The sequence below is a fragment of the Hyperolius riggenbachi genome, chromosome 7 (genome assembly GCF_040937935.1).
Source record: "Hyperolius riggenbachi isolate aHypRig1 chromosome 7, aHypRig1.pri, whole genome shotgun sequence".
In the NCBI taxonomy this organism is placed as follows: Eukaryota; Metazoa; Chordata; class Amphibia; order Anura; family Hyperoliidae; genus Hyperolius; species Hyperolius riggenbachi.
Window position 1 is genome coordinate 89,017,102 of NC_090652.1, and position 23,315 is coordinate 89,040,416.

Genomic DNA, 23,315 nt, shown 5'->3' on the forward strand with positions numbered 1-23,315 from the left:
ACTTGTAATGCTGAGCGAGAGAGATGCTGCTTCTGTCAGAGGAGAGAAACACAGCAAAACCGATTCCATCTCAACAGCCATTTCACAAATAGCAGCAGCTTAAGCGAGGTGGAAAGTCAGGGATCAGGTTTAAAAACAAAAAAACGACTGTTCTACGCAACCAGTAGAGCCCTAAATAGACCACAGAGAATGAAGAAAGCACTGAGAAGTGAAAGCTGCTGAAGTGGAAATCACAGAGCATGTGAGCTGCAGCCCAGCCAGGAGCGAGCTGCAAGAGCTGCATATGCTGCTGCTGCATCTGCAATGCAGAGAAATACTGTACTGGCTGCATGTGAGCTCAGGCTTGAGGCTGTGTATACACTACTCTACAGGTAGTACAGTGCACAGGTAGTTAAGTGCACACTACTTTCTGCACTGAGGTAACCGTGCACACTACTATCTGCACTGTATTACCTGTACACACTACCATCTGCACTGTAATACCCGTACACACTACTCTGTGCACTGTTATACCTGGACACACTACTCTGTGCACTGTTATACCTGTACATACTACTGTCTGCACTGTAATACCTGTACACACATCTGTCAGCTCTGTAATACCCATGCACACTACTATCTGCACTGTAAAACCCGTACACACTACTCTGCACTGTAACACCTGTTCACACTACTCTCTGCACTGTTTTACCCATGCACTCTACTCTCTGCACTGTAATACCCGTACACACTACTGTCTGCACTGTAATACCCGTACACACTACTCTCTGCACTGCAATACCTGTACACACTACTCTCTGCACTGTAATACCCGTACACACTACTCTCTGCACTGTAATACCCGTACACACTACTCTCTGCACTGTAATACCCGTACACACTACTCTCTGCACTGTAATACCCGTACACACTACTCTCTGCACTGTAATACCCGTACACACTACTCTCTGCACTGTAATACCCGTACACACTACTATCTGCACTGTAATACCCGTACACACTACTATCTGCACTGTAAAACCCGTACACACTACTATCTGCACTGTAAAACCCGTACACACTACTCTGCACTGTAACACCCGTTCACACTACTCTCTGCACTGTTTCACCCATGCACTCTACTCTCTGCACTGTAATACCCGTACACACTACTGTCTGCACTGTAATACCTGTACACACTACTGTCTGCACTGTAATACCCGTACACACTACTCTCTGCACTGTAATACCTGTACACACTACTCTCTGCACTGTAATACCTGTACACACTACTCTCTGCACTGTAATACCTGTAATAACGATGAGATGGAGGAAGATTGCGAAGATGTGGAGTCCATTTGGGTAAATATTCATGGTGGAAATAAAAGTTGCCAATTGCTTATTGGCGTATGCTACAGACCACCTCTTATTAATGAAGCTGCAGAACTGAGATTACTACAGCAGATTGAAAAAGCTGCAAGTAAAAATGAGGTCATAATTATGGGCGACTTCAACTTTCCAGACATTGACTGGGGTATTGAGGCTACCCATTCTGGTAAAAGCAGCAGATTCCTGGCAGCACTACAGGACAATTACTTGACTCAAATGGTAACGGAACCAACTAGGGGGAATGCATTACTGGATCTGATCATTTCTAATAGACCAGATAATGTATCAAATGTGCAGGTTCAAGAACATTTGGGAAATAGTGATCACAACATGATAACGTTTGATCTGGTGACTGATAGGCCACGGGGCAGCGGGACCACTAAAACTATGAATTTTAGAAAAGCAAAGTTCAATCAAAATTAGGCAGGCACTAAGTTTGGTGAACCGGGATAATGTACTACAAGGGGAGGACCCTGAAGTGAAATGGCAAGCTTTTAAACTTATTCTCAATCAATATTGTAGTATGTGTATCCCATATGGCAACAAAATGTCTAGGAATAAAAAAAAGGCCTCTATGGATGAATAGAAAGGTTAGGGATAAAATGAAGAGGAAAAGGAATGCCTATAAGGTCCTAAAACAGGAGGGGACCGAGGCTGCACTAAGCAAGTATAAGGAGTGCAATAAAAATTGTAAAAAAAGAAATTTGGCTGGCAAAGATCGAAGCTGAAAATCAAATCGCTAGGGATATCAAATCTAACCCAAAAAAGTTTTACAAGTACATCAACTCTAAAAAAAGAAAGGTTGACTGTATAGGACTCCTAAAGGATGAGGGTGGGAACTCAATGGTGGATGACTAAGGTAAGGCAGAGTTATTAAATGCTTTCTTTGCTTCTGTCTTCACAAAGGAAACAGCACTGTTGCAATTTACAGAGGCAGAAGAGTCTCAATCTTCTAACTGTAATATTAAATACTTAACGCAGGAAGAAGTAAAGGCAAGACTAAATAAATTAAAAATAGACAAGGCACCTGGCCCGGATGGCATGCATTCTCGGGTCCTAAGGGAATTAAGTTCAGTTATAGCTAAGCCCCTTTATCTTATCTTTTGTGACTCTCTTGCAACTGGCAGAGTCCCAGTGGATTGGCGTACAGCCCACGTTTTCCCATTATTTAAGAAGGGCAAAAAATCTGATCCAGGAAATTATAGACCTGTAAGCTTAATATCAGTTGTATGCAAACTATTTGAGGGGTTACTAAGAGATACTATACATGACTTCATAGTAGAAAATAATCTTATTTCTCAGCATCAACATGGGTTTACTAAAGACAGGTCCTGTTTGACTAACATGCTCAGCTTTTATGAGGTAGTGAATGCTAATATGGATATTGGGAATGCTGTAAATGTGATATACTTGGACTTTGCAAAGGCCTTCGACACTGTTCCCCACAGAAGTCTGGTGCAAAAGTTGAGGATGCAATGACTGGGGAAGAGTTTGTGTGCATGGATAGGGAACTGGCTAATGGACAGAAAACAAAGAGTTGTGGTCAATGGATCGTACTCAAAATGGGAGACTGTTAGCAGTGGGGTCCCACAGGGGTCTGTACTGGGTCCAGTGCTCTTCAATTTATTTATTAATGACCTAGTAGATGCAGTAGTGAGCAATGTTGCTTTTTTTGCAGATGATACAAAATTGTGCAGAATCATCAACTCTCAGGAAGATAGTGTCATATTGCAACAGGATCTGGATAGAATGGCTATATGGGCACATACATGGCAGATGAAGTTCAATGTTGACAAATGTAAAGTCATGCATTTTGGTCGTACCAATGGTCTAGCACCATACAAAATAAATGGGATACAGTTGGGGACATCAAACTTGGAGAAGGACTTAGGTGTACTCATCGACAACAAGTTAAATAATCATACTCAATGCCTAGCCGCTGCAGCTAAAGCGAACAAAATTTTGGAAAGCATTAAAAGGGAAATAAAAACTCGAGATGCGAGCATAATATTGCCCTTGTTTAACTCTCTAGTAAGGCCACATCTGGAATATGGAATTCAGTTCTGGGCACCACATTACAAAAAAGATATTGCAGTTTTAGAGCAGGTGCAGAGATGAGCTACAAAATTGATACGTGGGATGGGAGGTCTCGCTTACCAAGAAAGGTTAGATAAACTGGGTTTATTTAGTCTAGAGAAAAGACGCCTTAAGCTAAGTACCCACGGGGGTACAATTGTAGCTGTCGCCGCACACGGGAGCGTGTGCGCGACAGTTCGGCGGCAGTTCGGCGACAGCTCGTCGCCAAATCCCTCTGCATCCACACGGCAGCAGAGGGATTAGCGATGCGGCGGAAGCTGTCGCCGAGTTTCCTCCCCCCCGCCGGAAGCTCCGTGTGGTGTGTGTGGGTAGCTGTCGCTAGCCCGCATACACATGCGGGGCTAGCGACAGTTCCGGCGAGGTTGCGGCGGCGACGACTGTAGCCGGCGATTGCACAGGTCAATCGCCTGGCGACAGCTCGGGGCGCGCGCATCATACACACGGGGGAACTGTCGCCGCAACACGCGCGTGCCACGCGGTTGCGGCGACGGCCGTCCCCCGTGAGTATGGGCCTTTAGAGGAGATCTAATTAACATGTATAAATACATCAGAGGGCAATATAATAGCTTGGCGGATGAGCTTTTTGTCCCTAGGCCTTCTCAAAGGACTAGAGGACATGATCTGCGCATGGAGGAAAAACGTTTTAGCCATTTATTTAGGAAAGGGTTCTTTACAGTAAGGGCCCTTTTCCACTAGCGCGTTTGCGCTGGCTGAATCGTAAAGTCGCAAACCGCTAGCGATTTTACAATCGCTACGGTTTGCTTTTTAACATAGGAATCGCGGTAGGTCATTTCCACTACCGCGATACGTTTTTGACAGGAACGCGAACACGCGGCGGAGCGATATTTGCTGCGATTTTGCTATGCAGTGCATAGCATAGCAAAATCGCGGCCGCAAACGTCGGGAAATCGCCGGAATTGCGATTCAGCAATCGCTAGCGTTCAGCGTGAACGCTAGCGACTGCTAGTGGAAAAGGGCCCTAAGAGTGATTAAGATGTGGAATGCATTGCCACAGGAAGTCGTTATGGCAAACTCTATACCTGCATTTAAAGGGGGCTTAGATGCTTTCCTTGCTTTGAAAGACATCCATGGCTACAATTACTAGGTTATGCCTAATGATGTTGACCCAGGGATTTTATCTGATTGCCATCTGGAGTCGGGAAGGAATTTTTCCCTTTTGGGGCTAATTGGACCATGCCTTGTGGGGGCTTTTTCGCCTTCCTCTGGATCAACAGGGGTATGTGAGGGAGCAGGCTGGTGTTGTACTTTGTACTGGTTGAACTCGATGGACGGATGTCTTTTTTCAACCAAAATAACTATGTAACCTGTACACACTACTCTCTGCACTGTAATACCCGTACACACTACTACTCTCTGCACTGTAATACCTGTACACACTACCCTCTGCACTGTAAAACCTGTACACACTACCCTCTGCACTGTAAAACCTGTACACACTACCCTCTGCACTGTAAAACCTGTACACACTACCCTCTGCACTGTAAAACCTGTACACACTACCCTCTGCACTGTAATACCTGTACACACTACCCTCTGCACTGTAATACCTGTACACACTACTCTCTGCACTGTAATACCTGTACACACTACTCTCTGCACTGTAATACCTGTACACACTACTCTCTGCACTGTAATACCTGTACACACTACTCTCTGCACTGTAATACCTGTACACACTACTCTCTGCACTGTAATACCTGTACACACTACTCTCTGCACTCTAATACCTGTACACACTACTCTCTGCACTGTAATACCTGTACACACTACTCTCTGCACTGTAATACCTGTACACACTACTCTCTGCACTGTAATACCTGTACACACTACTCTCTGCACTGTAATACCTGTACACACTACTCTCTGCACTGTAATACCTGTACACACTACTCTCTGCATTGTAATACCTGTACACACTACTCTCTGCACTGTAATACCTGTACACACTACTCTCTGCACTGTAATACCTGTACACACTACTCTCTGCACTGTAATACCTGTACACACTACTCTCTGCACTGTAATACCCGTACACACTACTCTCTGCACTGTAATACCCGTACACACTACTCTATGCACTGTAAAACCTGTACACACTATTCTCTGCACTGTAAAACCTGTACACACTATTCTCTGCACTGTAATACCTGTACACACTACTCTCTGCACTGTAATTCTTGTACACACTACTCTCTGCACTGTAATACCTGTACACACTACTCTCTGCACTGTAATACCTGTACACACTACTCTCTGCGCTGTAATACCTGTACACACTACTCTCTGCGCTGTAATACCTGTACACACTACCCTCTGCACTGTAAAACCTGTACACACTATTCTCTGCACTGTAATACCTGTACACACTACTCTCTGCACTGTAATACTTGTACGCACTACTCTCTGCACTGTAATACCTGTACACACTACTCTCTGCACTGTAATACCTGTACACACTACTCTCTGCGCTGTAATACCTGTACACACTACTCTCTGCACTGTAATACCTGTACACACTACTCTCTGCACTGTAATACCTGTACACACTACTCTCTGCGCTGTAATACCTACTGCGCAGTACAGTTTTGTTCTTTGTCCTAAATTTACAATTCCAAAACCTCATTAAATGTGTCCTTTCTCCTTGATGTGCAGACAGAGAAGTCTTGAGCTGCTGAGTTATACCTCCCATGTTAGGTCATATGCTTACTCAGACATCACTTCTCACTAATGTACACATTTTTGCACTTCTCAGTACACTGGAATGCACTAAATTGCTTTGCTCGGGATTTGGACCCTTAAACATCCAGTTTCTTCAATGACAAATATTACATTCCTGCAGCAGACAGCATTGTTCAATGTAAACTCTTCATTTGCTGATCTTAGGAACCCTGCAAAAAAAGGTTTATAGTCAGCTCACTTCCTTGGTTGTAGATAATACCTCAACCCCAGGTAGCAACCGGTAAATGCCCGGCCAGCCGATGCTATGCGTCCAACGGGTACACCACTCTTGTCTTCCAACACACAAGTCAAAATGAGGACACGGCACTCAATAAGCTGTTTGCAGCAACAAGCTATATTGGAGCGCTAACACACACACACACACACACACACACACACACACACACACACACACACGTTTCGGGCGGAGCCCTTCCTCAGGTTCCTGTCTATTGGATTTCAAATGTAAACTCATTTACTTCAGCTAACACCTGGAAATATGCCTGAAGGAGACTAGATCCCAGAAAGTTTGCATAATTTAACTTTATCAGTTAGCTATTAAAGGGAACCTAAACTGAGAGGGATATTGATGTTTCATTTTAAACAATACCAGTTGCCTGGCAGTCCTGCTGATCTCTTTGGCTGCAATAGTGGTTGAATCACACACCTGAAACAAGCATGCAGCTATTCCAGTCTGACTTCAGTCAGAGCACATGATCTGCATGCTTGTTCAGGGGCTGTGGCTAAAAGTATTAGAGACACAGGATCAGCAGGAGAGTCAGGCAAACTGGTATTGTTTTCAAAGGAAAAAATCCACATCCTTCTCAGTTTAGGTTCCCTTTAAAAGGTATTACTTTTACAAGACTTTTTTTCTACCTACATAAAATGTAAACTCAGTAACTAATTGCTCTCAGCTGATATAGCTGAGACTTCTGTTGCTGATCAGGCTGGGATAGAGGAGGGAATGTGGCAATTCATACAAGATAGGAGTAAAGTACTGCTCCCACCACTATAGTTCACTCATGAGATACACCTACTGTCTTGGAACCATGCTGAGAACACAAGAACACAGCTTCTAGATACACTAGGTCTGTTTTCTTTGTATGCACTGTTCTGGCTTTACAAAGAAGCTCTGGAAGGAAGAAGGGCCGGGTTGTAAAATGAAGTATTCTACCAAACATGCCTGTCAAAGAGGAAACAAGTGATGCCCCTCTTATTGCCAGATCTTCCAATCAGCACAACAGGAAATGCTGATTCCCTTACAAGTTTAAAAAAAAAAAAAAAAAAATCATATTAGGACTTTTTTGTAAAATTTCCCAAGTATTTCTTAATTGCCAAAACAGAAACTGGGGGCATTTTCAATGTGATGAGACCCTTCTTGCTGCATTAACTTCCACAGGTCCAGACTACAATCTCTGAAATCTTTGTGGGTCTTCATCAACCTTTTAGCTTTGCAGCAGCATGCCAAGCTACATCAGCAAACCTGCCTACAGACAGGGCTGTGGAGTTGGAGACATTTTTGGGTATCTCGAGTTGAGGTCGGTGGTTTCATAAACGGAGGAGTTGGAGTCAGATGATTTCTATTTTGGCTCCACAGCCCTGCCTACAGAGGCTGCCCTTGACTCCTTCAGCTGGGCTGCTTCAAGTCACATGACCACATTTTTAGCTACAGAAGCTTTGTTTGATGCAAGAGATTCAACATTTGGACAAAATACTTATTAAACTGCCAGAGAGTATACTTAGATCCATTCCTGGAGATGGGATTAAAGTAACCCGTATGTCTGGAGAGGCTTCCAATTTTTACATGCATTTTATGCTGAGAATGTCTCATTTATTTCTTCATCATGTGCTCAGTCTGGCTTGCCCCGTTTTGTGTCACAATTGCTTAACATAGAAGCCCTTTTCTTGCATCCCCTGTATAGTCACTGAACTTGTAAAGCATTTCTTACAAATAGCCTTGATAAATGACAATGAGTAGGCCTCAAGCCTGCACCACCAGTAATATTGCCATGCACTAATGCCAGTACCATGCATTGCACAGTTATGCGACCTGCGGTACATGGGCATGGCTATGCGCATTAAAGGCGGTGCGGGGGCAGATGGGAAATAGAGGCATGTTCCTTGATGCATGACATGTCTCTGTGTGTCCCCCGCACTGCTCTCTGCCCCCCCAGCGCCGCACTATCACCCCCCAAAATTGCCAACATGCAACACGTCAACATTCTAGAGAGGAAAGGAGGAGAGGTAATCCCTGCTACGATTGTAAATACTTAAATCCACTTCAATTCACGCACAATTAGACATTCCCGTTTGATCGAACATCTAATTGGGCAAAACAAAAAAAACAACTATATATATATATATATATATATATATATATATATATATATATATATATATATATATATATATATATATATATATTTATTAATAAATAATAATAATAATAATAATAATAATAATAATAATAATAATAATAATAATAATAATAATGTACAGTGAATGGCTCCCTTTAGTGTCATGATGCACTGCCATATTTGCAGCTTTTTCATTTTTAAATTAGCTGTATTGTTCAGGTGGTGTCCAGCATGCACTAGAGAATAGAGGTTAAAAAGTCTTGGAGGGGGTTTCTTTTGGTCAAATTATGTTCTCCCTCTAACCCGGAGGTCTCTTTACCTAATTTGACCAGAATTTTGAATGAGTTTGGAACCGTCTCAGGATTTAAAGTAAATGCATCCAAGTCAGAGGCTATTCCGATATGCCTCTCTGAAAGGCGGCAACAGGCTCTTCATGAGGTCTTTGGGTTTAATTGGAAACCTAATGGCCTCAAATATTTGGGGGTGACAATTACAGCGAATATAAAAGACCTATATAGAACTAACTATATTCCTCTCATTAAGAAACTGAGGCAACTTTTAGTAGCTTGGCTTGATTATCTTTTATCACTCTTTGGCCGTATAAGTGCGGTCAGGATTAATATTCTCCCTAAAATATATCTTTTTAGAGCACTTCTGATCCCATTGGTGGCACAGGATATCGCGGCCCTTTAACGCCAAATAAATAGGTTTATTTGGCATGGTAAATATCCTAGAATAAAATATTCATATTTAGCAAGGTCCAGGGAGCAGGGAGGCATAGGATTGCCCAACCTTATGTTTTATCATAAAGCTGCTAGATTAGCACAGAATATGGCTTGGGGAATGAGATCATCGGCACCTAGATGGGTAAGTCTAGAAGCACAGATTATTAAACCATATAACATTAAAGACTTATTGTGGATCCTTTTCCATGAAACATGATCTGTTAAAACATCTGTTTCGCCCATTATAGATTTTGCTATCACAGAATGAAGAAAGTGGAATAAAAAAAATATATATATATTGTTACCCGCATGCATTATTGGAACCTATTTTTGCGAACCCTGCATTGCCTTTTGCCACCAATGGGGAAGGATGGGAAATATGGAGAGACCGGAATATTCTAACCTTTAGACAATTGATGGTCAATAATAGAATAATTACATGGGACCAACTCAAATCTTTATACAATGTTCCAGATAGCGTCTTTTTTTGTTATCTACAGTTAAGAAGCTATATTAACTTTATTATAAAGGGTATGTCGAGATGGGAGATATCAGATATTGAAAAATAATTTCTGAAAGGACTAGATGGCTCCGGCCTTATATCTCGATTATATAGGATTATGTGGTATGATACATTGCCATGTGTTATTCCTCCTATGGAGAAGTGGGCAGCACATTATTCTGACATTAACGAAATTTAATTAGCTTGGAGTGGGATGTTCCACAATATGGCAAAGGCCTCCTCAAACATAGTAATTAAAGAAAAATCTTATAAAAATGTTTTTGATTGGTACCTTACCCAAAAAAAATTTGCTAAGTTCGGAGCGGTAGATACCCTGAGTTGTTTTAATTGTAACGCCCCTATAGCCGATACATATCACTGTTGGTGGCAATGCCTGACAGTACAAAGGACATGGGACGAATACTTTGGTCCAGGCATGGGCAAATTTGGCCCTCCAGCTGTTAAGGAACTACAAGCCCCACAATGCATTGCAGGAGTCTTACAGCCACAGTCATAACTCATAAAGGCAAATGCATTGTGGGACTTGTAGTTCCTTAACAGCTGGAGGGCCAAGTTTGCCCATGCCTGCTTTGGTCTCATCTCAGAAGTTTTAGACATCCCGATATGCAAGGACATGTTGGTGGCATTATTTTGTAAAATCTTTTTCTGGGTTGCATAAACATCAAAACAAACTTTTGACTATCTTCTGTGCAGCAGATAGGTGCATGATAGCTAAATTTTGGAAGGATTTGGTGCCATCTTCTCAATGGTTGATAAATAGAATATGGTGGGTATACCATATGGAGCGAATATCATACATGTTGAAATCCAACCTTTATGAGTTTGATCAGATCTGGATGCCTTGGACTGGCCGCTTCTCTATAGGCCAACCTGGTATTATATAAATATTTTTCCTTAAGTTATTGATTGTGATATCTGACATATATTAGTAAATTATTATTATTGTATACAGTGGTTTGCAAAAGTATTCGGGCCCCCTTGAAGTTTTCCACATTTTGTCACATTACTGCCACAAACATGAATCAATTTTATTGGAATTCCTGAATAATTACCCACACACCACTTTGCAGTTATTTACTTGTAAAAAATGTTTGGAATCATGTATGATTTTCGTTCCACTTCTCACGTGTGCACCACTTTGTATTTGTCTTTCACGTGGAATTCCAATAAAATTGATTCATGTTTGTGGCAGTAATATGACAAAATGTGGAAAACTTCAAGGGGGCCGAATACTTTTGCTAACCACTGTAGTAGTAATTTCCCGCATATTATTGGTGGATTATTATATTATGTAACATTATAAATAAAAAAAAATAAAAAAAGGAAAGGGTTTCTTTTTACATTTACAAGACAAAAAAAATGGACAAAAAGCAAAAGCATATCAAGCTTCTGTTCCATGTTTTATTCACTTATTTATTTTGGCTTCCCCTCAGAATTTGACAGCAGGTGCTAGTAGACAAATGTGTACAGCGTTAGTGGGAACACTAAAATTACATTTCTATAGAAATTGCAAAGCACATACATCCTGAAAGTTTCGGAAACACGTTTGGGGAAATGAACATTTAACTAGTAATAGGGGCTTTTAAACAAGGCTGTCTTTGGGTATCTGGAGTCAGAGTCGGTAGTTTCATAAACTGAGGAGACGGATGATTTTTGTACCAACTCCACAGCCCTGGTAAGTATTAGACTTATGAGTTGGACTCGAGGAGTTGAAATTGGAGCAATTTTGTGTACCTGGGGCAGTGTTGCCAACTCATCCCTTTAATTACTGACACATATGAACTATACAGGTTTTGTGGCTAGGTAGATGCAGTTAGGGCACTGATTATGTGCAAATAGCCCCAGAACCTGTATAACTTAGATGCGTCAGTAATTAAAGGGATAAGTTGGCAACACTGACCTGGGGTCGGTGGTTTCATAAGCTGAGGAGTTGGAGCCTGATGATTTTTGTAATGACTCCACAGCCCTGCTAAGCTTATCTTCATCTATTTTCAACGCAACCACTGGATGCTACAAAACCATGCTGAGGCTCGAGGCTGGGGTCCTGCTGTCTGATGCAAGAGGGAAGTTGTATCAGCACTGTGGCAATTTTCCCACAATTGCTCCTGGCAGGGGCTTGGATATACAGTAAATACCCACTTCATTTGGTCACTATAAGGCTGGGTTCACACTGCATGGATCAAAAACTGATCTGTTTTCAGTTTCAAGCGGATCCGTTTTTAACATTGGTCAATGATCTCTGCCACACTGTGCAGGGTGCCTTGTTCCTGTGTATTTATTTAAGTATTTATATAGTGCAGACATATTACGCAGCGCTGTACAGAGCATATTGTCTTGTCACTAACTGTCCCTCAGAAGGGCTCACAATCTAATCCCTACTATAGTCCTATGTCTGTGTACATATCGTGTAGTAAATGTATCCTAGTCTAGGGATAATTTAGGGGGAAGCCAATTAAGGGAGCACTATGGCGAACAATTGAAAAATCAAAAGAAGGACTTGACAGGCTCAGAAAAGTCAAAAATAGTGAGATATCTTGCAGAGGGATGCAGCACTCTTAAAATGGCAAAGCTTCTGAAGCGTGATCATCGAACAATCAAGTGTTTTATTCAAAATAGTCAACAGGGTCGCAAGAATCATGTGGAAAAACCAAGTCGTAAAATAACTGCCCATGAATTGAGAAAAGTCAAGCGTGCAGCTGCCAAGATGCCACTTGCCACCAGTTTGGCCATATTTCAGAGCTGCAACATCACTGGAGTGCCCAAAAGCACAAGGTGTGCAAAACTCAGAGACATGGCCAAGGTAAGGAAGGCTGAAAGACGACCACCACTGAACAAGACACACAAGCTGAAATGTCAAGACTGGGCCAAGAAATATCTCAAGACTAAGGTTTTATGGACTGATGAAATGAGAGTAAGTCTTGATGGGCCAGATGGATGGGCCCGTGGCTGGATTGGTAAAGGGCAGAGCTCCAGTCCGACTCAGACGCCAGCAAGGTGGAGGTGGAGTACTGGTTTGGGCTGGTATCATCAAAGATGAGCTTGTGGGGCCTTTTCGGGTTGAGGATGGAGTCAAGCTCAACTCCCAGTCCTACTGCCAGTTTCTGGAAGACACCTTCTTCAAGCAGTGGTACAGGAAGAAGTCTGCATCCTTCAAGAAAAACATGATTTTCATGCAGGACAATGCTCCATCACACGTGTCCAAGTACTCCACAGCGTGGCTGGCAAGAAAGGGTATAAAATAAGAAAAACTAATGACATGGCCTCCTTGTTCACCAGATCTGAACCCCATTGAGAACCTGTGGTCCATCATAAAATGTGAGATTTACAAGAAGGGAAAACAGTACACCTCTCTGAACAGTGTCTGGGAGGCTGTGGTTGCTGCTGCATGCAATGTTGATGGTGAACAGATCAAAACACTGACAGAATCCATGGATGGCAGGCTTTTGAGTGTCCTTGCAAAGAAAGGTGGCTATATTGGTCACTGATTTGTTTTTGTTTTTGGATGTCAGAAATGTATATTTGTGAATGTTGACATGTTATATTGGTTTCACTGGTAAAAAAAAAAAATAATTGAAATGGGTATATATTTGTTTTTTGTTAAGTTGCCTAATAATTATGCACAGTAATAGTCACCTGCACACAGATATCCTACTAAAATAGCTAAAACTAAAAACAAACAAACTAAGCGTTTGCAGATGTTCGCCAACATCCCTGTCTTCCCTTGCACCGATTAATACAGTCGGATCATTTATCCCGCGCCCCCCCCCCCCCACGGTTCATGCAAAAGCTTCAAAAGTTAGCACATCATGAAGTCGCTTGCATGGTTTCCCCTACAGCGTAATCCAGGAGCAAAACAGCAACTGTACAGAAATGGTTTCCAAACTGTGACCCAAAACATTCTCTAAAGCTCATTTCATATGACAGACTGTTAAGAGGCAGCCATACATCTTGCGATGATGGGCAGATTCAACCGAGAGACAAATCTAATCTGATTCGATCAGAGAGGGAACTGTCGGCTGCCCATACACCGCACATTTTACATTAGGGAGAGACAGCGCTGGGGGTTTTGTTGCGTTCGTTCCGATATCGCTTGCTGTTACCGCCACGCACCCGATCGACCACAACTTCCCAACATCTTGCAGCATGTACGATTGTTACATGCGGCCAATTTTGGCCTGAAATTGGTCACATCGTCAATCGGGCATGCTCTTGGCAGCACCTGATTTTCATAGTTTTCATAATGAGAGCCACAGCCTCCCCAATGAGCTTCAGTCGTCGCTATGGCGATGATCGGACATGATGTCTGACGTCATGCGCAATCCCGATCCTTCCCATAGCGAAGCCTGGAGCTGATTGGAGAGGCTGCACCATCGCGGGATCCCTGGGGGGTACGTATAACGGCGCCGATCGGGGGGGGGGGGGGGGGTCGTAGTAGAGCGGAGGGACTTGAGGGCAAAAGCTTTACAAAAAGTTTTAACCCAAAAATTCCTCCCGGGGCAAAGAAATCCTCTGCGGCGGCTACCCCGAGTGTAGGTCGAGGCTACCGCCAGGAGGGTTAAAACTTTACTTAAGCAGTACTCAGGGATGAGGAGGGTTATAGGTTTCATACCATGATATTATATTGTCATTTGTTTATACCATGAGTGTATCGTGGACATTTTGGTTTTAAATGTTTTTATATTTATTTGTTAACTATATACAACAATAAAGCTCATTTGATTATTCTGCTATTATTTTGTGTGGTGCGGTACCTTTGTGGGATCTTGCTTGGGTTGTTTGATATACTATGTCCTGAACCATCATTAACACCAACCTACCCCAATAGGATTATCTTGAAATATTACACTAGCCCTAACCTAATGTGTAACACTACCCTCCACTGGCCCCTCCTCAACACCTAATGCTTGGAAAGGAAGCCTATTAATCTGAACACACCTAATCCAACAAGTGATAAGATGCACTACGCTGCCCTGCACTGACCCTTTTCTGTACTCACAATGCAGAATGATCTGGACAAATTTGGCCATAGATTCAATATAAGTAATTTAAAAGCTCCTCTATCACCTTGAGCACACACCTGAAGTGAAGCGAATGTATGCTTTCTAGGTATCGCCTGCGATTCCAAAATTGCTATGCCAATGAAAGTGGATAGAAGCGAGTCCACTGGAGCTGGATTTGCTTTTTTGAGAGCAATTGTGTGATTTAATGTCAAGATAGCTGCAAAATTGCTTCTCAATTGCTATACATAACAATTTTAAAGTGATTCTGCAGATCTTCTACTACCCAGAAAACACCAGCTTAACCCAAATCACTTGCAGAACTTCAAGACTGCTAATCGCAAATCGCTAGTACTTAAAGAGACACTGTAACATCAAAAAGTTCCCCTGGGGGTACTCACCTCGGGAGGGGGAAGCCTCAGGGTCTTAATGAGGCTTCCCATGATGTCCTCTGTCCAATGGGGGTCTCGCTGCAGCCCTCCGAACAGCGGCCCAACAAATCTGCTTGTTCAATATTTACCTTTCCAGGCTCCAGCGGGGGCGCTGTTGCGGCTTTCGGCTCCGAAGTAGACGGAAATACCCGATCGCAGTCGGGTCCGCTCTACTGCGCAGGCGCCGGAGACTTGCGCCTGCGCAGTAGAGCAGACCCGACAGCGATCGCATATTTCCGTCTATTTCGGAGCCGAGAGCCACCACAGCACCTGTGCAGGAGCCGGGAAGGTAAATATTTACATCACCGCCGTTCGGAGGGCTGTAGCGGGACCCCCGAGGGACGGAGGACGGCGTGGGAAGCCTCATTGGGACCCTGAGGCTTCCATCTCGAGGTGGGTACCACGCAGGGAAACTTTTTGATGTTACAGGTTTTCTTTAAATAAAACTACAAAAAACTTCTGGTAAACACGATCTGTTGTGGATCCCAGGCCTAATACTTTCAGCTATTAACCCTGAACAAGCATGCAGTATATCAGGTGCTCTGACTAAAGTCTGACAAGATTAGCCACATGCTACTAAGGCAGTCAAAGAGATCATCAGGACTTCCGGGGAACTGGCAATATTCAAAAGGAAATACATTTTATTAGCCACCATATACCTCTTACAGCAGGTTCTGAAGGCCAGAGGCTTCCTGAATCCTTCTCCCGCTCAGTTTCAGACGAGGATCCAGCTTTATCTTCTGTCCATGGACTAGCGCATCCACACGATTATGGCCCATACTTGCCCAGTAGGATGAAGCCGCTCATTCCCTGCTTTTCACCTTTCATGCATGAGTGATTGCTTCTACTGCGCAAGCACAGGACATACACATGCATGCCAGTGTGGATGACAGAAGGTAAAAAGATGGATCCTGTTCTGGAACGTTGAGCTGGAGAAGGGTCCGGGAAGTCTCTGGACTAACTAGAGCTGTCCAACTTCATGGGCAGGGGGCGTGGCTAGCACCGTATGTTTTGGCTGTAGGGGGCAGAGACAAGCACGAACAAGAGGTGAGTCTGCCAGGGGAGTGGGAGTAACACAAAAAATAGTCCAGGCAAAGAGTTAGACAGCACGGATCTAGAGGCTTCCCACTACTGAGGTAAAGATTTTACTTCTTTTTTTTAAAGACTGATGCAAAACCAGGGCTGTGGAGTCGGTACAAATATCATCCAACTCCTCAGTTTATGAACCTACCAACTCCAGGTACCCAAAATGGTTCCGACTCCTCGACTCCAACTCTTTAGTCTAATACTTGCCAGGACTGTGGATTTGGCGCAAAAAAAAAAAAAATAAATAAATAAAAAACGACTCCAACTCCTGACTCCTCAATTTATGAAACCACCGACTCCGACTCCAGGTACCCAAAATTGCTCCGACTCCTCGACTTCAACTCCACAGCCCTGTGCAGAACTACAGTCACCACTTTTAGGCCTCTCTACCATGGGGCAGCTAAAGGCTGCAAATTCACCAACTGCACCCGTTCATCGGCTGGGCGCTTCCTAGTGCTTAGCACACTCCGGGGACAGGTGCTTCCTTTCCCCACCCCCCATGCAGTTCCATCTGAGGATTGCGTTTTTTTTCTTTTATTGCCAGATAACGCTACCATGTGTTGAACATGACACACCCAGCATTACCAAACACTGCCATTCAGCTTCATGTAATTGCAGCCAAATGGCACTTGTGACTGGCAGCCAGGAGGCTGAACTGCCCAACAAAACAAGCAGTTCAGCCACCCGTGGAAAATATACCTTGCAAATGTGTGTAAAATGACTGCCTTGTCCTCCCTGTTGCATAAAATATAAAGCATTACAAAAGTAAAATTTGTTTTGAAGCTAGTAAGGCTTACTTTCATTTCCCCTGGGCTGCGGTCACATGATTATGCCTTCAGGAAGAAGCTGCTGGTTGAAAAACATGCCATAGTACCACTGTAACAACTACCGTGAAGTTATCTCCTACATACATCTGGAACAGGACATTACGACATTCGCTCTGCTTAAGAAATGACACCATGACTAGCTAAAATGGTGTAATGGTAGCAAACTAGCACACAAGAACATTAATATGCAGGCCAGCAAGTTTTAAATGTTTGAAGACAACTGAGTCCAGAGTTCATCATTAATTATAAAAAAAATAAATCAAAGGACAAACATTTTGGTTTACAGCGGCAAAAATCAAAGGGGCGACTTCAAACTGATTACAAAGGGCTACCTTCCCCATCCATACCGCTCTCGCTCTAATTAATAATCCAATCAGAGATGCATGAAGCAAAAGATGCAAATTTTACAAATCCCTCACAATGTGCAAAGCAGAGTACCCCATGGCAACCACATTGCACCTCCCATCTTGCATAGTGCAGCCAGAACAATATAAGATAACTAAATGGATGATAAACTGCCTCAAATGAAGACTTGTGTGAGCTGATTGGCAAGTCAGGATGCAAGGTTTTTCTTTTATAAATGAGAACATTTTAATCCAAGTTCTAAGCACAGCACGTGCAAGCCTCCTTCCTGCAGGGCTGCCATCCTGACTTAAACACCGCCGCTACGATCAGAGCCACCAGCGTTCATTAAAAAGGCTCCCTTGCTAATCTGTAGCAGCTAACGGAATGTAGCTCTCGCCAAAAATATCTAACAGGAGGGCAACAACAGCTGTATTATGATGCAGTTGTCACTGGTTCATCCAGAGCACAGTGCATGCCAATCCCACGCACTGTCACCTCTACTGCAGCATCTCCATCGCTGTATCTCTGTGCTAGAGAGTCACCCAGCAGTGCTGGCGGGGGGGGGGGGGACAGGGGAGACAGCAGAACCTGTGATACAACTGTTTTGTAAATACAATTAGTTTCCTGTGTGTGTGTGTTTTAACCAGGAACTGATCTTATCGCTCACGTACTAACAGGAAAGCGAGAATCCCATTAGCACTATCGCAGTCTACAGATCCTCAGTCACTCAGCCCTGTGTGTTCTGCGCACACTGGCTAACCTGGTGCACCACTACCCCTCTGCAGTGTCAACAGCCACAGGCAGCTGTTGCAATACATAAGCCTCTCTACAACAAGCAACATGGAAAAGATAGACACACATCTCTGATAATCTGCTGCTGCCAAACACAAAATCATCATTGCCCAAACATGTATTGTTTCTTGGTTTTTAATATTTGGTTTTGCAGAAAGATAGAACTTAAACAGAACCAGCAATAGAGCACAGAGAGGATTCTTCTGTCCTTGCAAAGAAAGAGCCAAAACAATCCAGGGGATGGACATGCAATTCCCATAAAGGCTTGAGTGCTGCCCTTTGCACATCATCCTTGCGGTATTCAAAAAGCACTTAACTGTCACAGTCAAAACCCATTTCCTAGACTTTTTAATGCAGCAGAGAACCAAGTGTTAAGTACGATAACAGCAAGAAGCAAAAGCAATTATGCTCCCGCTACTTTGATTGCTGCAATATAATGGATGGTGACCCCGGATTGGTCACTGCAAATCACCCTGGCCTTTTACACTACCTTATTAATGAAATCAGATGCACCAAAACACAACTTCAACACAACAGGGAGAACCGGAACCTGTTTACACGGCTTAAAATGGATTAAATTTGGCTGCGAAGGGTTAGGACGGATCAAAAAAAAAAATAAAGTCACACAATGACCTTTATAAATAGGACGGATCTATAAATAAGGTGATAGCAATGTGATTGGCAAACTGCACACCTCTGATAATAGGCACTGCAGCATTCAAGAGCACTGCAGACAGCGAGTGCAACTGCTTCTTACGGGCAAGCAGCACTGCACAAAGCAACCCGAACCACAGAGCAGCAGTGGTGATCCAAACAATCAACGAACATGGAAACCGGAAATCTGCACAAGTTAGTTAATGAGGATCTAGGAACTATTGATAGATCAACCAGGAGCCGATTAATTAGTGGTATTCGCATCAGACTAGCTCGTGCAAATTTCCAGCTCTGTTCCTGCTAAGTCCTGGTGCCTGTCGGGCTGCAATTGCACAAGTCATTGACATTTTGGATCCTGACCACTAATCACCCTACGCTTGGGGTGAGCTGCAGCACTCCGACCACTACTGCACACTCTGCATTACTGCATAAGCCGTTAGCTGTCACAGAAGCTCCATATAAAGAATGCCCATATCCTGAGAGGGTTCACCACATGGAACGATACAAGTGAACTGGGGCAAGCAATTTCAATCAGGGCCGGCGCTACCACAGAGGCAAAGGGGGCAATTGCCCCATGGGCCCCAGAGCCTGTAGGGGCCCCCCATCCTATATGTGCCTGCAGAGAACGAGGAAAAGAGGGGTTGGTGGGGAGAAGTCCAGAGCACGATGCTGCCTCGTGTCCTGCCTGGATTATGTAAGACTCAGCTGTGTGTAAACTTTGTAAGAGAAAGAAGAAGAGGAATAATGAGGACCCAACAATGCATCTGGGGACATATCATGGACACCTAATGATTTTGTGTGGCTGGGAGGGTGGTGGGATGGGTCCTGGGAGTCGGCTTGGGGCTGCAGGGGGGTGTTGCTAGGCCCCCCCCCCCCCCCCCCAAGTTACTTTTGCCCTGGGGCCCCATTGTAGTTAGAACCGGCCCTGATTTCAATGCACATGATTAGGATCAAGAAAACAGAACTACAAGAAATAGCTGTTTAATAAGACTATGTATAAAAGGGTAGTCACACTTAAACTGTTCAAACACTCACTAACGCAACTCTAAAAAGTAAGATGATGGTCATGCAATCCAGTCAACATCTGAACATACATAAGGCAACCTAGGCACATGCCTAGGGGCCTGAGTGTCATATCCTCTCAGCCATTTTTGGTGAGAATGGACCATGACCTCAGTCCTGTTGGTTTCTTGCTAACGCTACCAGACCCCTCCAAGGGGTGCAGGAAGAATATCCAGACCAGTTACAATCCACTGTCCATTTCCCAAGTGATAAGTCTGTATCCACTGTGTGACCACCCCCTCTTCCTTCTCCACAGAAAGTCTGCTTGGCAGATACATAGCTCTGAAGAGCCAACAATGCTTTGGCATCTAAAGGCCCACAAGCAGCCAAGCCATACTGGCAATGGACCAAACGCTGAACCATCATTCATTCTTAAATACATCTAACTGTAAATGTACTGCAACAAGGAAGATCATAACAGAATCTGTGGCTGCCACTAACACTATCTAGGGATGGAGACATAAATTGCTCCAAGTGCTACCTGACCTTTCATATAATAGCAGCTACCTTCCTGACAGCCTTCTTTTGGAAATTAAGTGTCAATGGTAATGGATTTGCCTATTATTATCCCTGATCTATATAGAGCCATAAGCTTCCATGGTCCTATATTACATGATGACCCCCAGAACAACTTGGAATCATACCAGGGGATTGCCAACTAGCTGCTGTGAGTTCTCCATTTTTGATCATTGAACCTTTTGATTAAGGCAGTGCAAATGAATAAAAGGTAAGCCCTGTGCAAGACACAATCAAGACAAATGATCTCCAGAGCATCACAAAGAAGAGTGCATTCAATGGACTAGCAAATAAACTCTAGGGTGCCAGAGAAGGGTGCTGTACAATATGCACCAAACAAGACCTATGCAGTACATAAACAAGCACAATTAACCCTATGATGCTAAAGACAAGGGTGCCAATTGCAATAACTCTAATCCCTGGGGTGGAATAGAGAAGAGCATCATGGAGGTCCTGTGCAAATGTCAATAAAGCACAATGCTCACAATTGAGCTTTCAGTTTGACAAACTGGCATTTTAAGATCTACAGGAAACAAACTTTTCACAGGCAGAGAAGCTTAAATCCAACTTAAAGTAAACTTTGGCTCTACTGAAATTGGCTGAACCACAACAATACATAGGGCTTATCAGAATTGGCTCAAAAATGATTATCCTTGTATCGGATTTCTGGTCCACTCCCCACTCATTCCAGTTACTGTCTAATGAAAAAGTTCAGATTCACTGATTTGAAATCTTCCCTCTAGCAATGATCCCCAGGGTGTCAAAAGAAGGTACCCTGCAATGACCCCCAAATGCAGGTCATGTGCAGCAGCCAGTGGAATGCAATACAAATGTTGCCCCTGAGAAGTGGGTGCCCTGCAATGTGCCCCAGATGCGAGCCCAGTGCCACAGGCAATCCAATTGGTCCCCAGGGTGCCACGGAGAAGGGTGCCCCTGCAGTGTGTACTCCTAATGCAGAACCTTTGCCATAGGCAGTCAGAGGCATCCGAGGGATGAGTGGTGGCTGCCTATCCCGCCCATGCCCAGGAAGCCCCTCTCACCAGATGAAGTCGGTGCAGTGGCTGCAGAAGGTGGGCTGCTTGAAGAAGCGCGCGGTGAACTTGTGATCCTTCACTTCGTGCACGTTCTTCTGGCGGAGGGCGCCCTTCCTGGCGAAGCGGACGGTGGTTTCCTCCACCTCGCAGGCGGCGGGGTCAGCCATGCTGGGCGCTGTGCGGGAGCTACAGGAGGCTGTGCAGTGACTCCGGTCTCCCCGGGCGCACTGCGCTCTCTCACAGCGCCTCTGCACACAGCTGCTTCCGCGCGTCACCTGGCCGCACCCCCTCCTCTGCATGGACACGCCTCCCGGGCCGCTTGGCCGCGCCCACAAACAAAGCGAGGACCAGTTCCCTGCTGAGCAGCTGTCTAGAAGTGGCAGGAGAGGAGGGAGGGAATCTGGCTTCCAGAGCATCTCCTGACAGCATGGAGCTACCTGATACCTGCTCAGCTGCTGCCCCATCCAGCCTGCTGCCTGCAGGGGGACGTGCTTTCAGGCGCTTTCCTCCTACTTGGATTTTTCATTGATAATAATTATACAGGATGTAAGATTACTAAACAGGCATAGCTAAGAATCTTGCTTTGTGTCAGAGAACCTGTATGCAGATCAGGTGCATGCTAGTTGTCGATATGGCTTAGAAATGGTTAAAAGGATCCCGAGTTGTGAGACCTATGGAAGCTACCATATCAATCTAATTCCTTTCAAACAACACTAATTGCCTGGCAGTCCTGCTGATCTCTCAGGTCAGTACTAGGTCTAAATGGCACACCCGAAACAAGCATGCAGCTAAACTTATCAGATTTGTCATAGACATCTGATATATATGTTTGTTCAGGGTCTATGGCTTAAGGTGGCCAGACACTATACACATTTTTAAATATATGTTCAATTCAAGAATAACAATCAATTTTTCTGACTGATTGTAACAATTGAGAAATCTGACCAATGTACCACACACACCTATGTTCTATTTTCCCCCAACCATGAATAAAATAATTGAAAGCTCAGAAAAAATTGATAGTAACTGTACATCAAGTAATTGACAATCCATCACACACCATACAATTCTTGATAAAGTTGGTCTGAAATGTACAACATGTCCAATCTCCAAAAATAAAAAAAAAAGGGAAATTCGATTGGATTTATCGATCGAAAACAAAGAAAAGCTCTTGACTTTGTTGGAACAACCGATCAAAATTATCGACTTGGTGAAAAATTGGATCTTTTAATTGTATGGTGTGTGGCAACCTTTAAAGTGATCCTGAGTCGAAGCTTGGGATCAAAATCAGAACCATACCTTAAAAGAGGGAAGCCTCAGGATCCTGTTGAGGCTTCCCTCACTGATTTGTAGCCCCCCGCCCCTCATTGTTGAGCGATGCACCCCTCCATATCGGGGCCGCCAGGGGCTTTGCTAGGATCCTAAGAGATCCAGGGCACTTTTGGGCATTACAGTCGGAAAATGGGTGTGGCCACACACCAGAATGTGGGTGTGGTCATGGGTGGAGACCCCTCCATTAACACAAAACAAATGCAGCATATCACATAAATAGGCAGTGTCACTTAAACATAACAAGGCAGAATTACCCCACCTCCCCTTTCTCCCTGGAGAAAAATACCAAGCTATTAGCTTTCCAGAGGGGAGATGGGGCCAGATGCCGGAAGTCGGGTGATGCGGGGTCTTCAGGACGGCTTCGTGGGACAAGACTTCTCAGGTAAATATAACGTTAACTTTCTGTTACAGGGAGACTGCATGATTTTTG

The 23,315-nt window shown here is 43.9% G+C and overlaps 1 protein-coding gene across 2 annotated transcripts in view; it reads right to left on the reverse strand.

The window, feature by feature from the left end:
• The window catches only part of PRKCB (protein kinase C beta), a 401,807-nt gene extending 380,005 nt beyond the window's left edge, over window positions 1–21,802 (reverse strand). For both annotated transcript variants that reach the window (XM_068244284.1, XM_068244283.1), the window contains exon 1: window positions 21,560–21,802. In XM_068244284.1, the coding sequence (XP_068100385.1) occupies window positions 21,560–21,720 (161 nt within the window). In that variant the 5' untranslated portion in view covers window positions 21,721–21,802. The remainder of the gene's footprint in view (window positions 1–21,559) is intronic.
• Window positions 21,803–23,315: the final 1,513 nt, after the last annotated feature.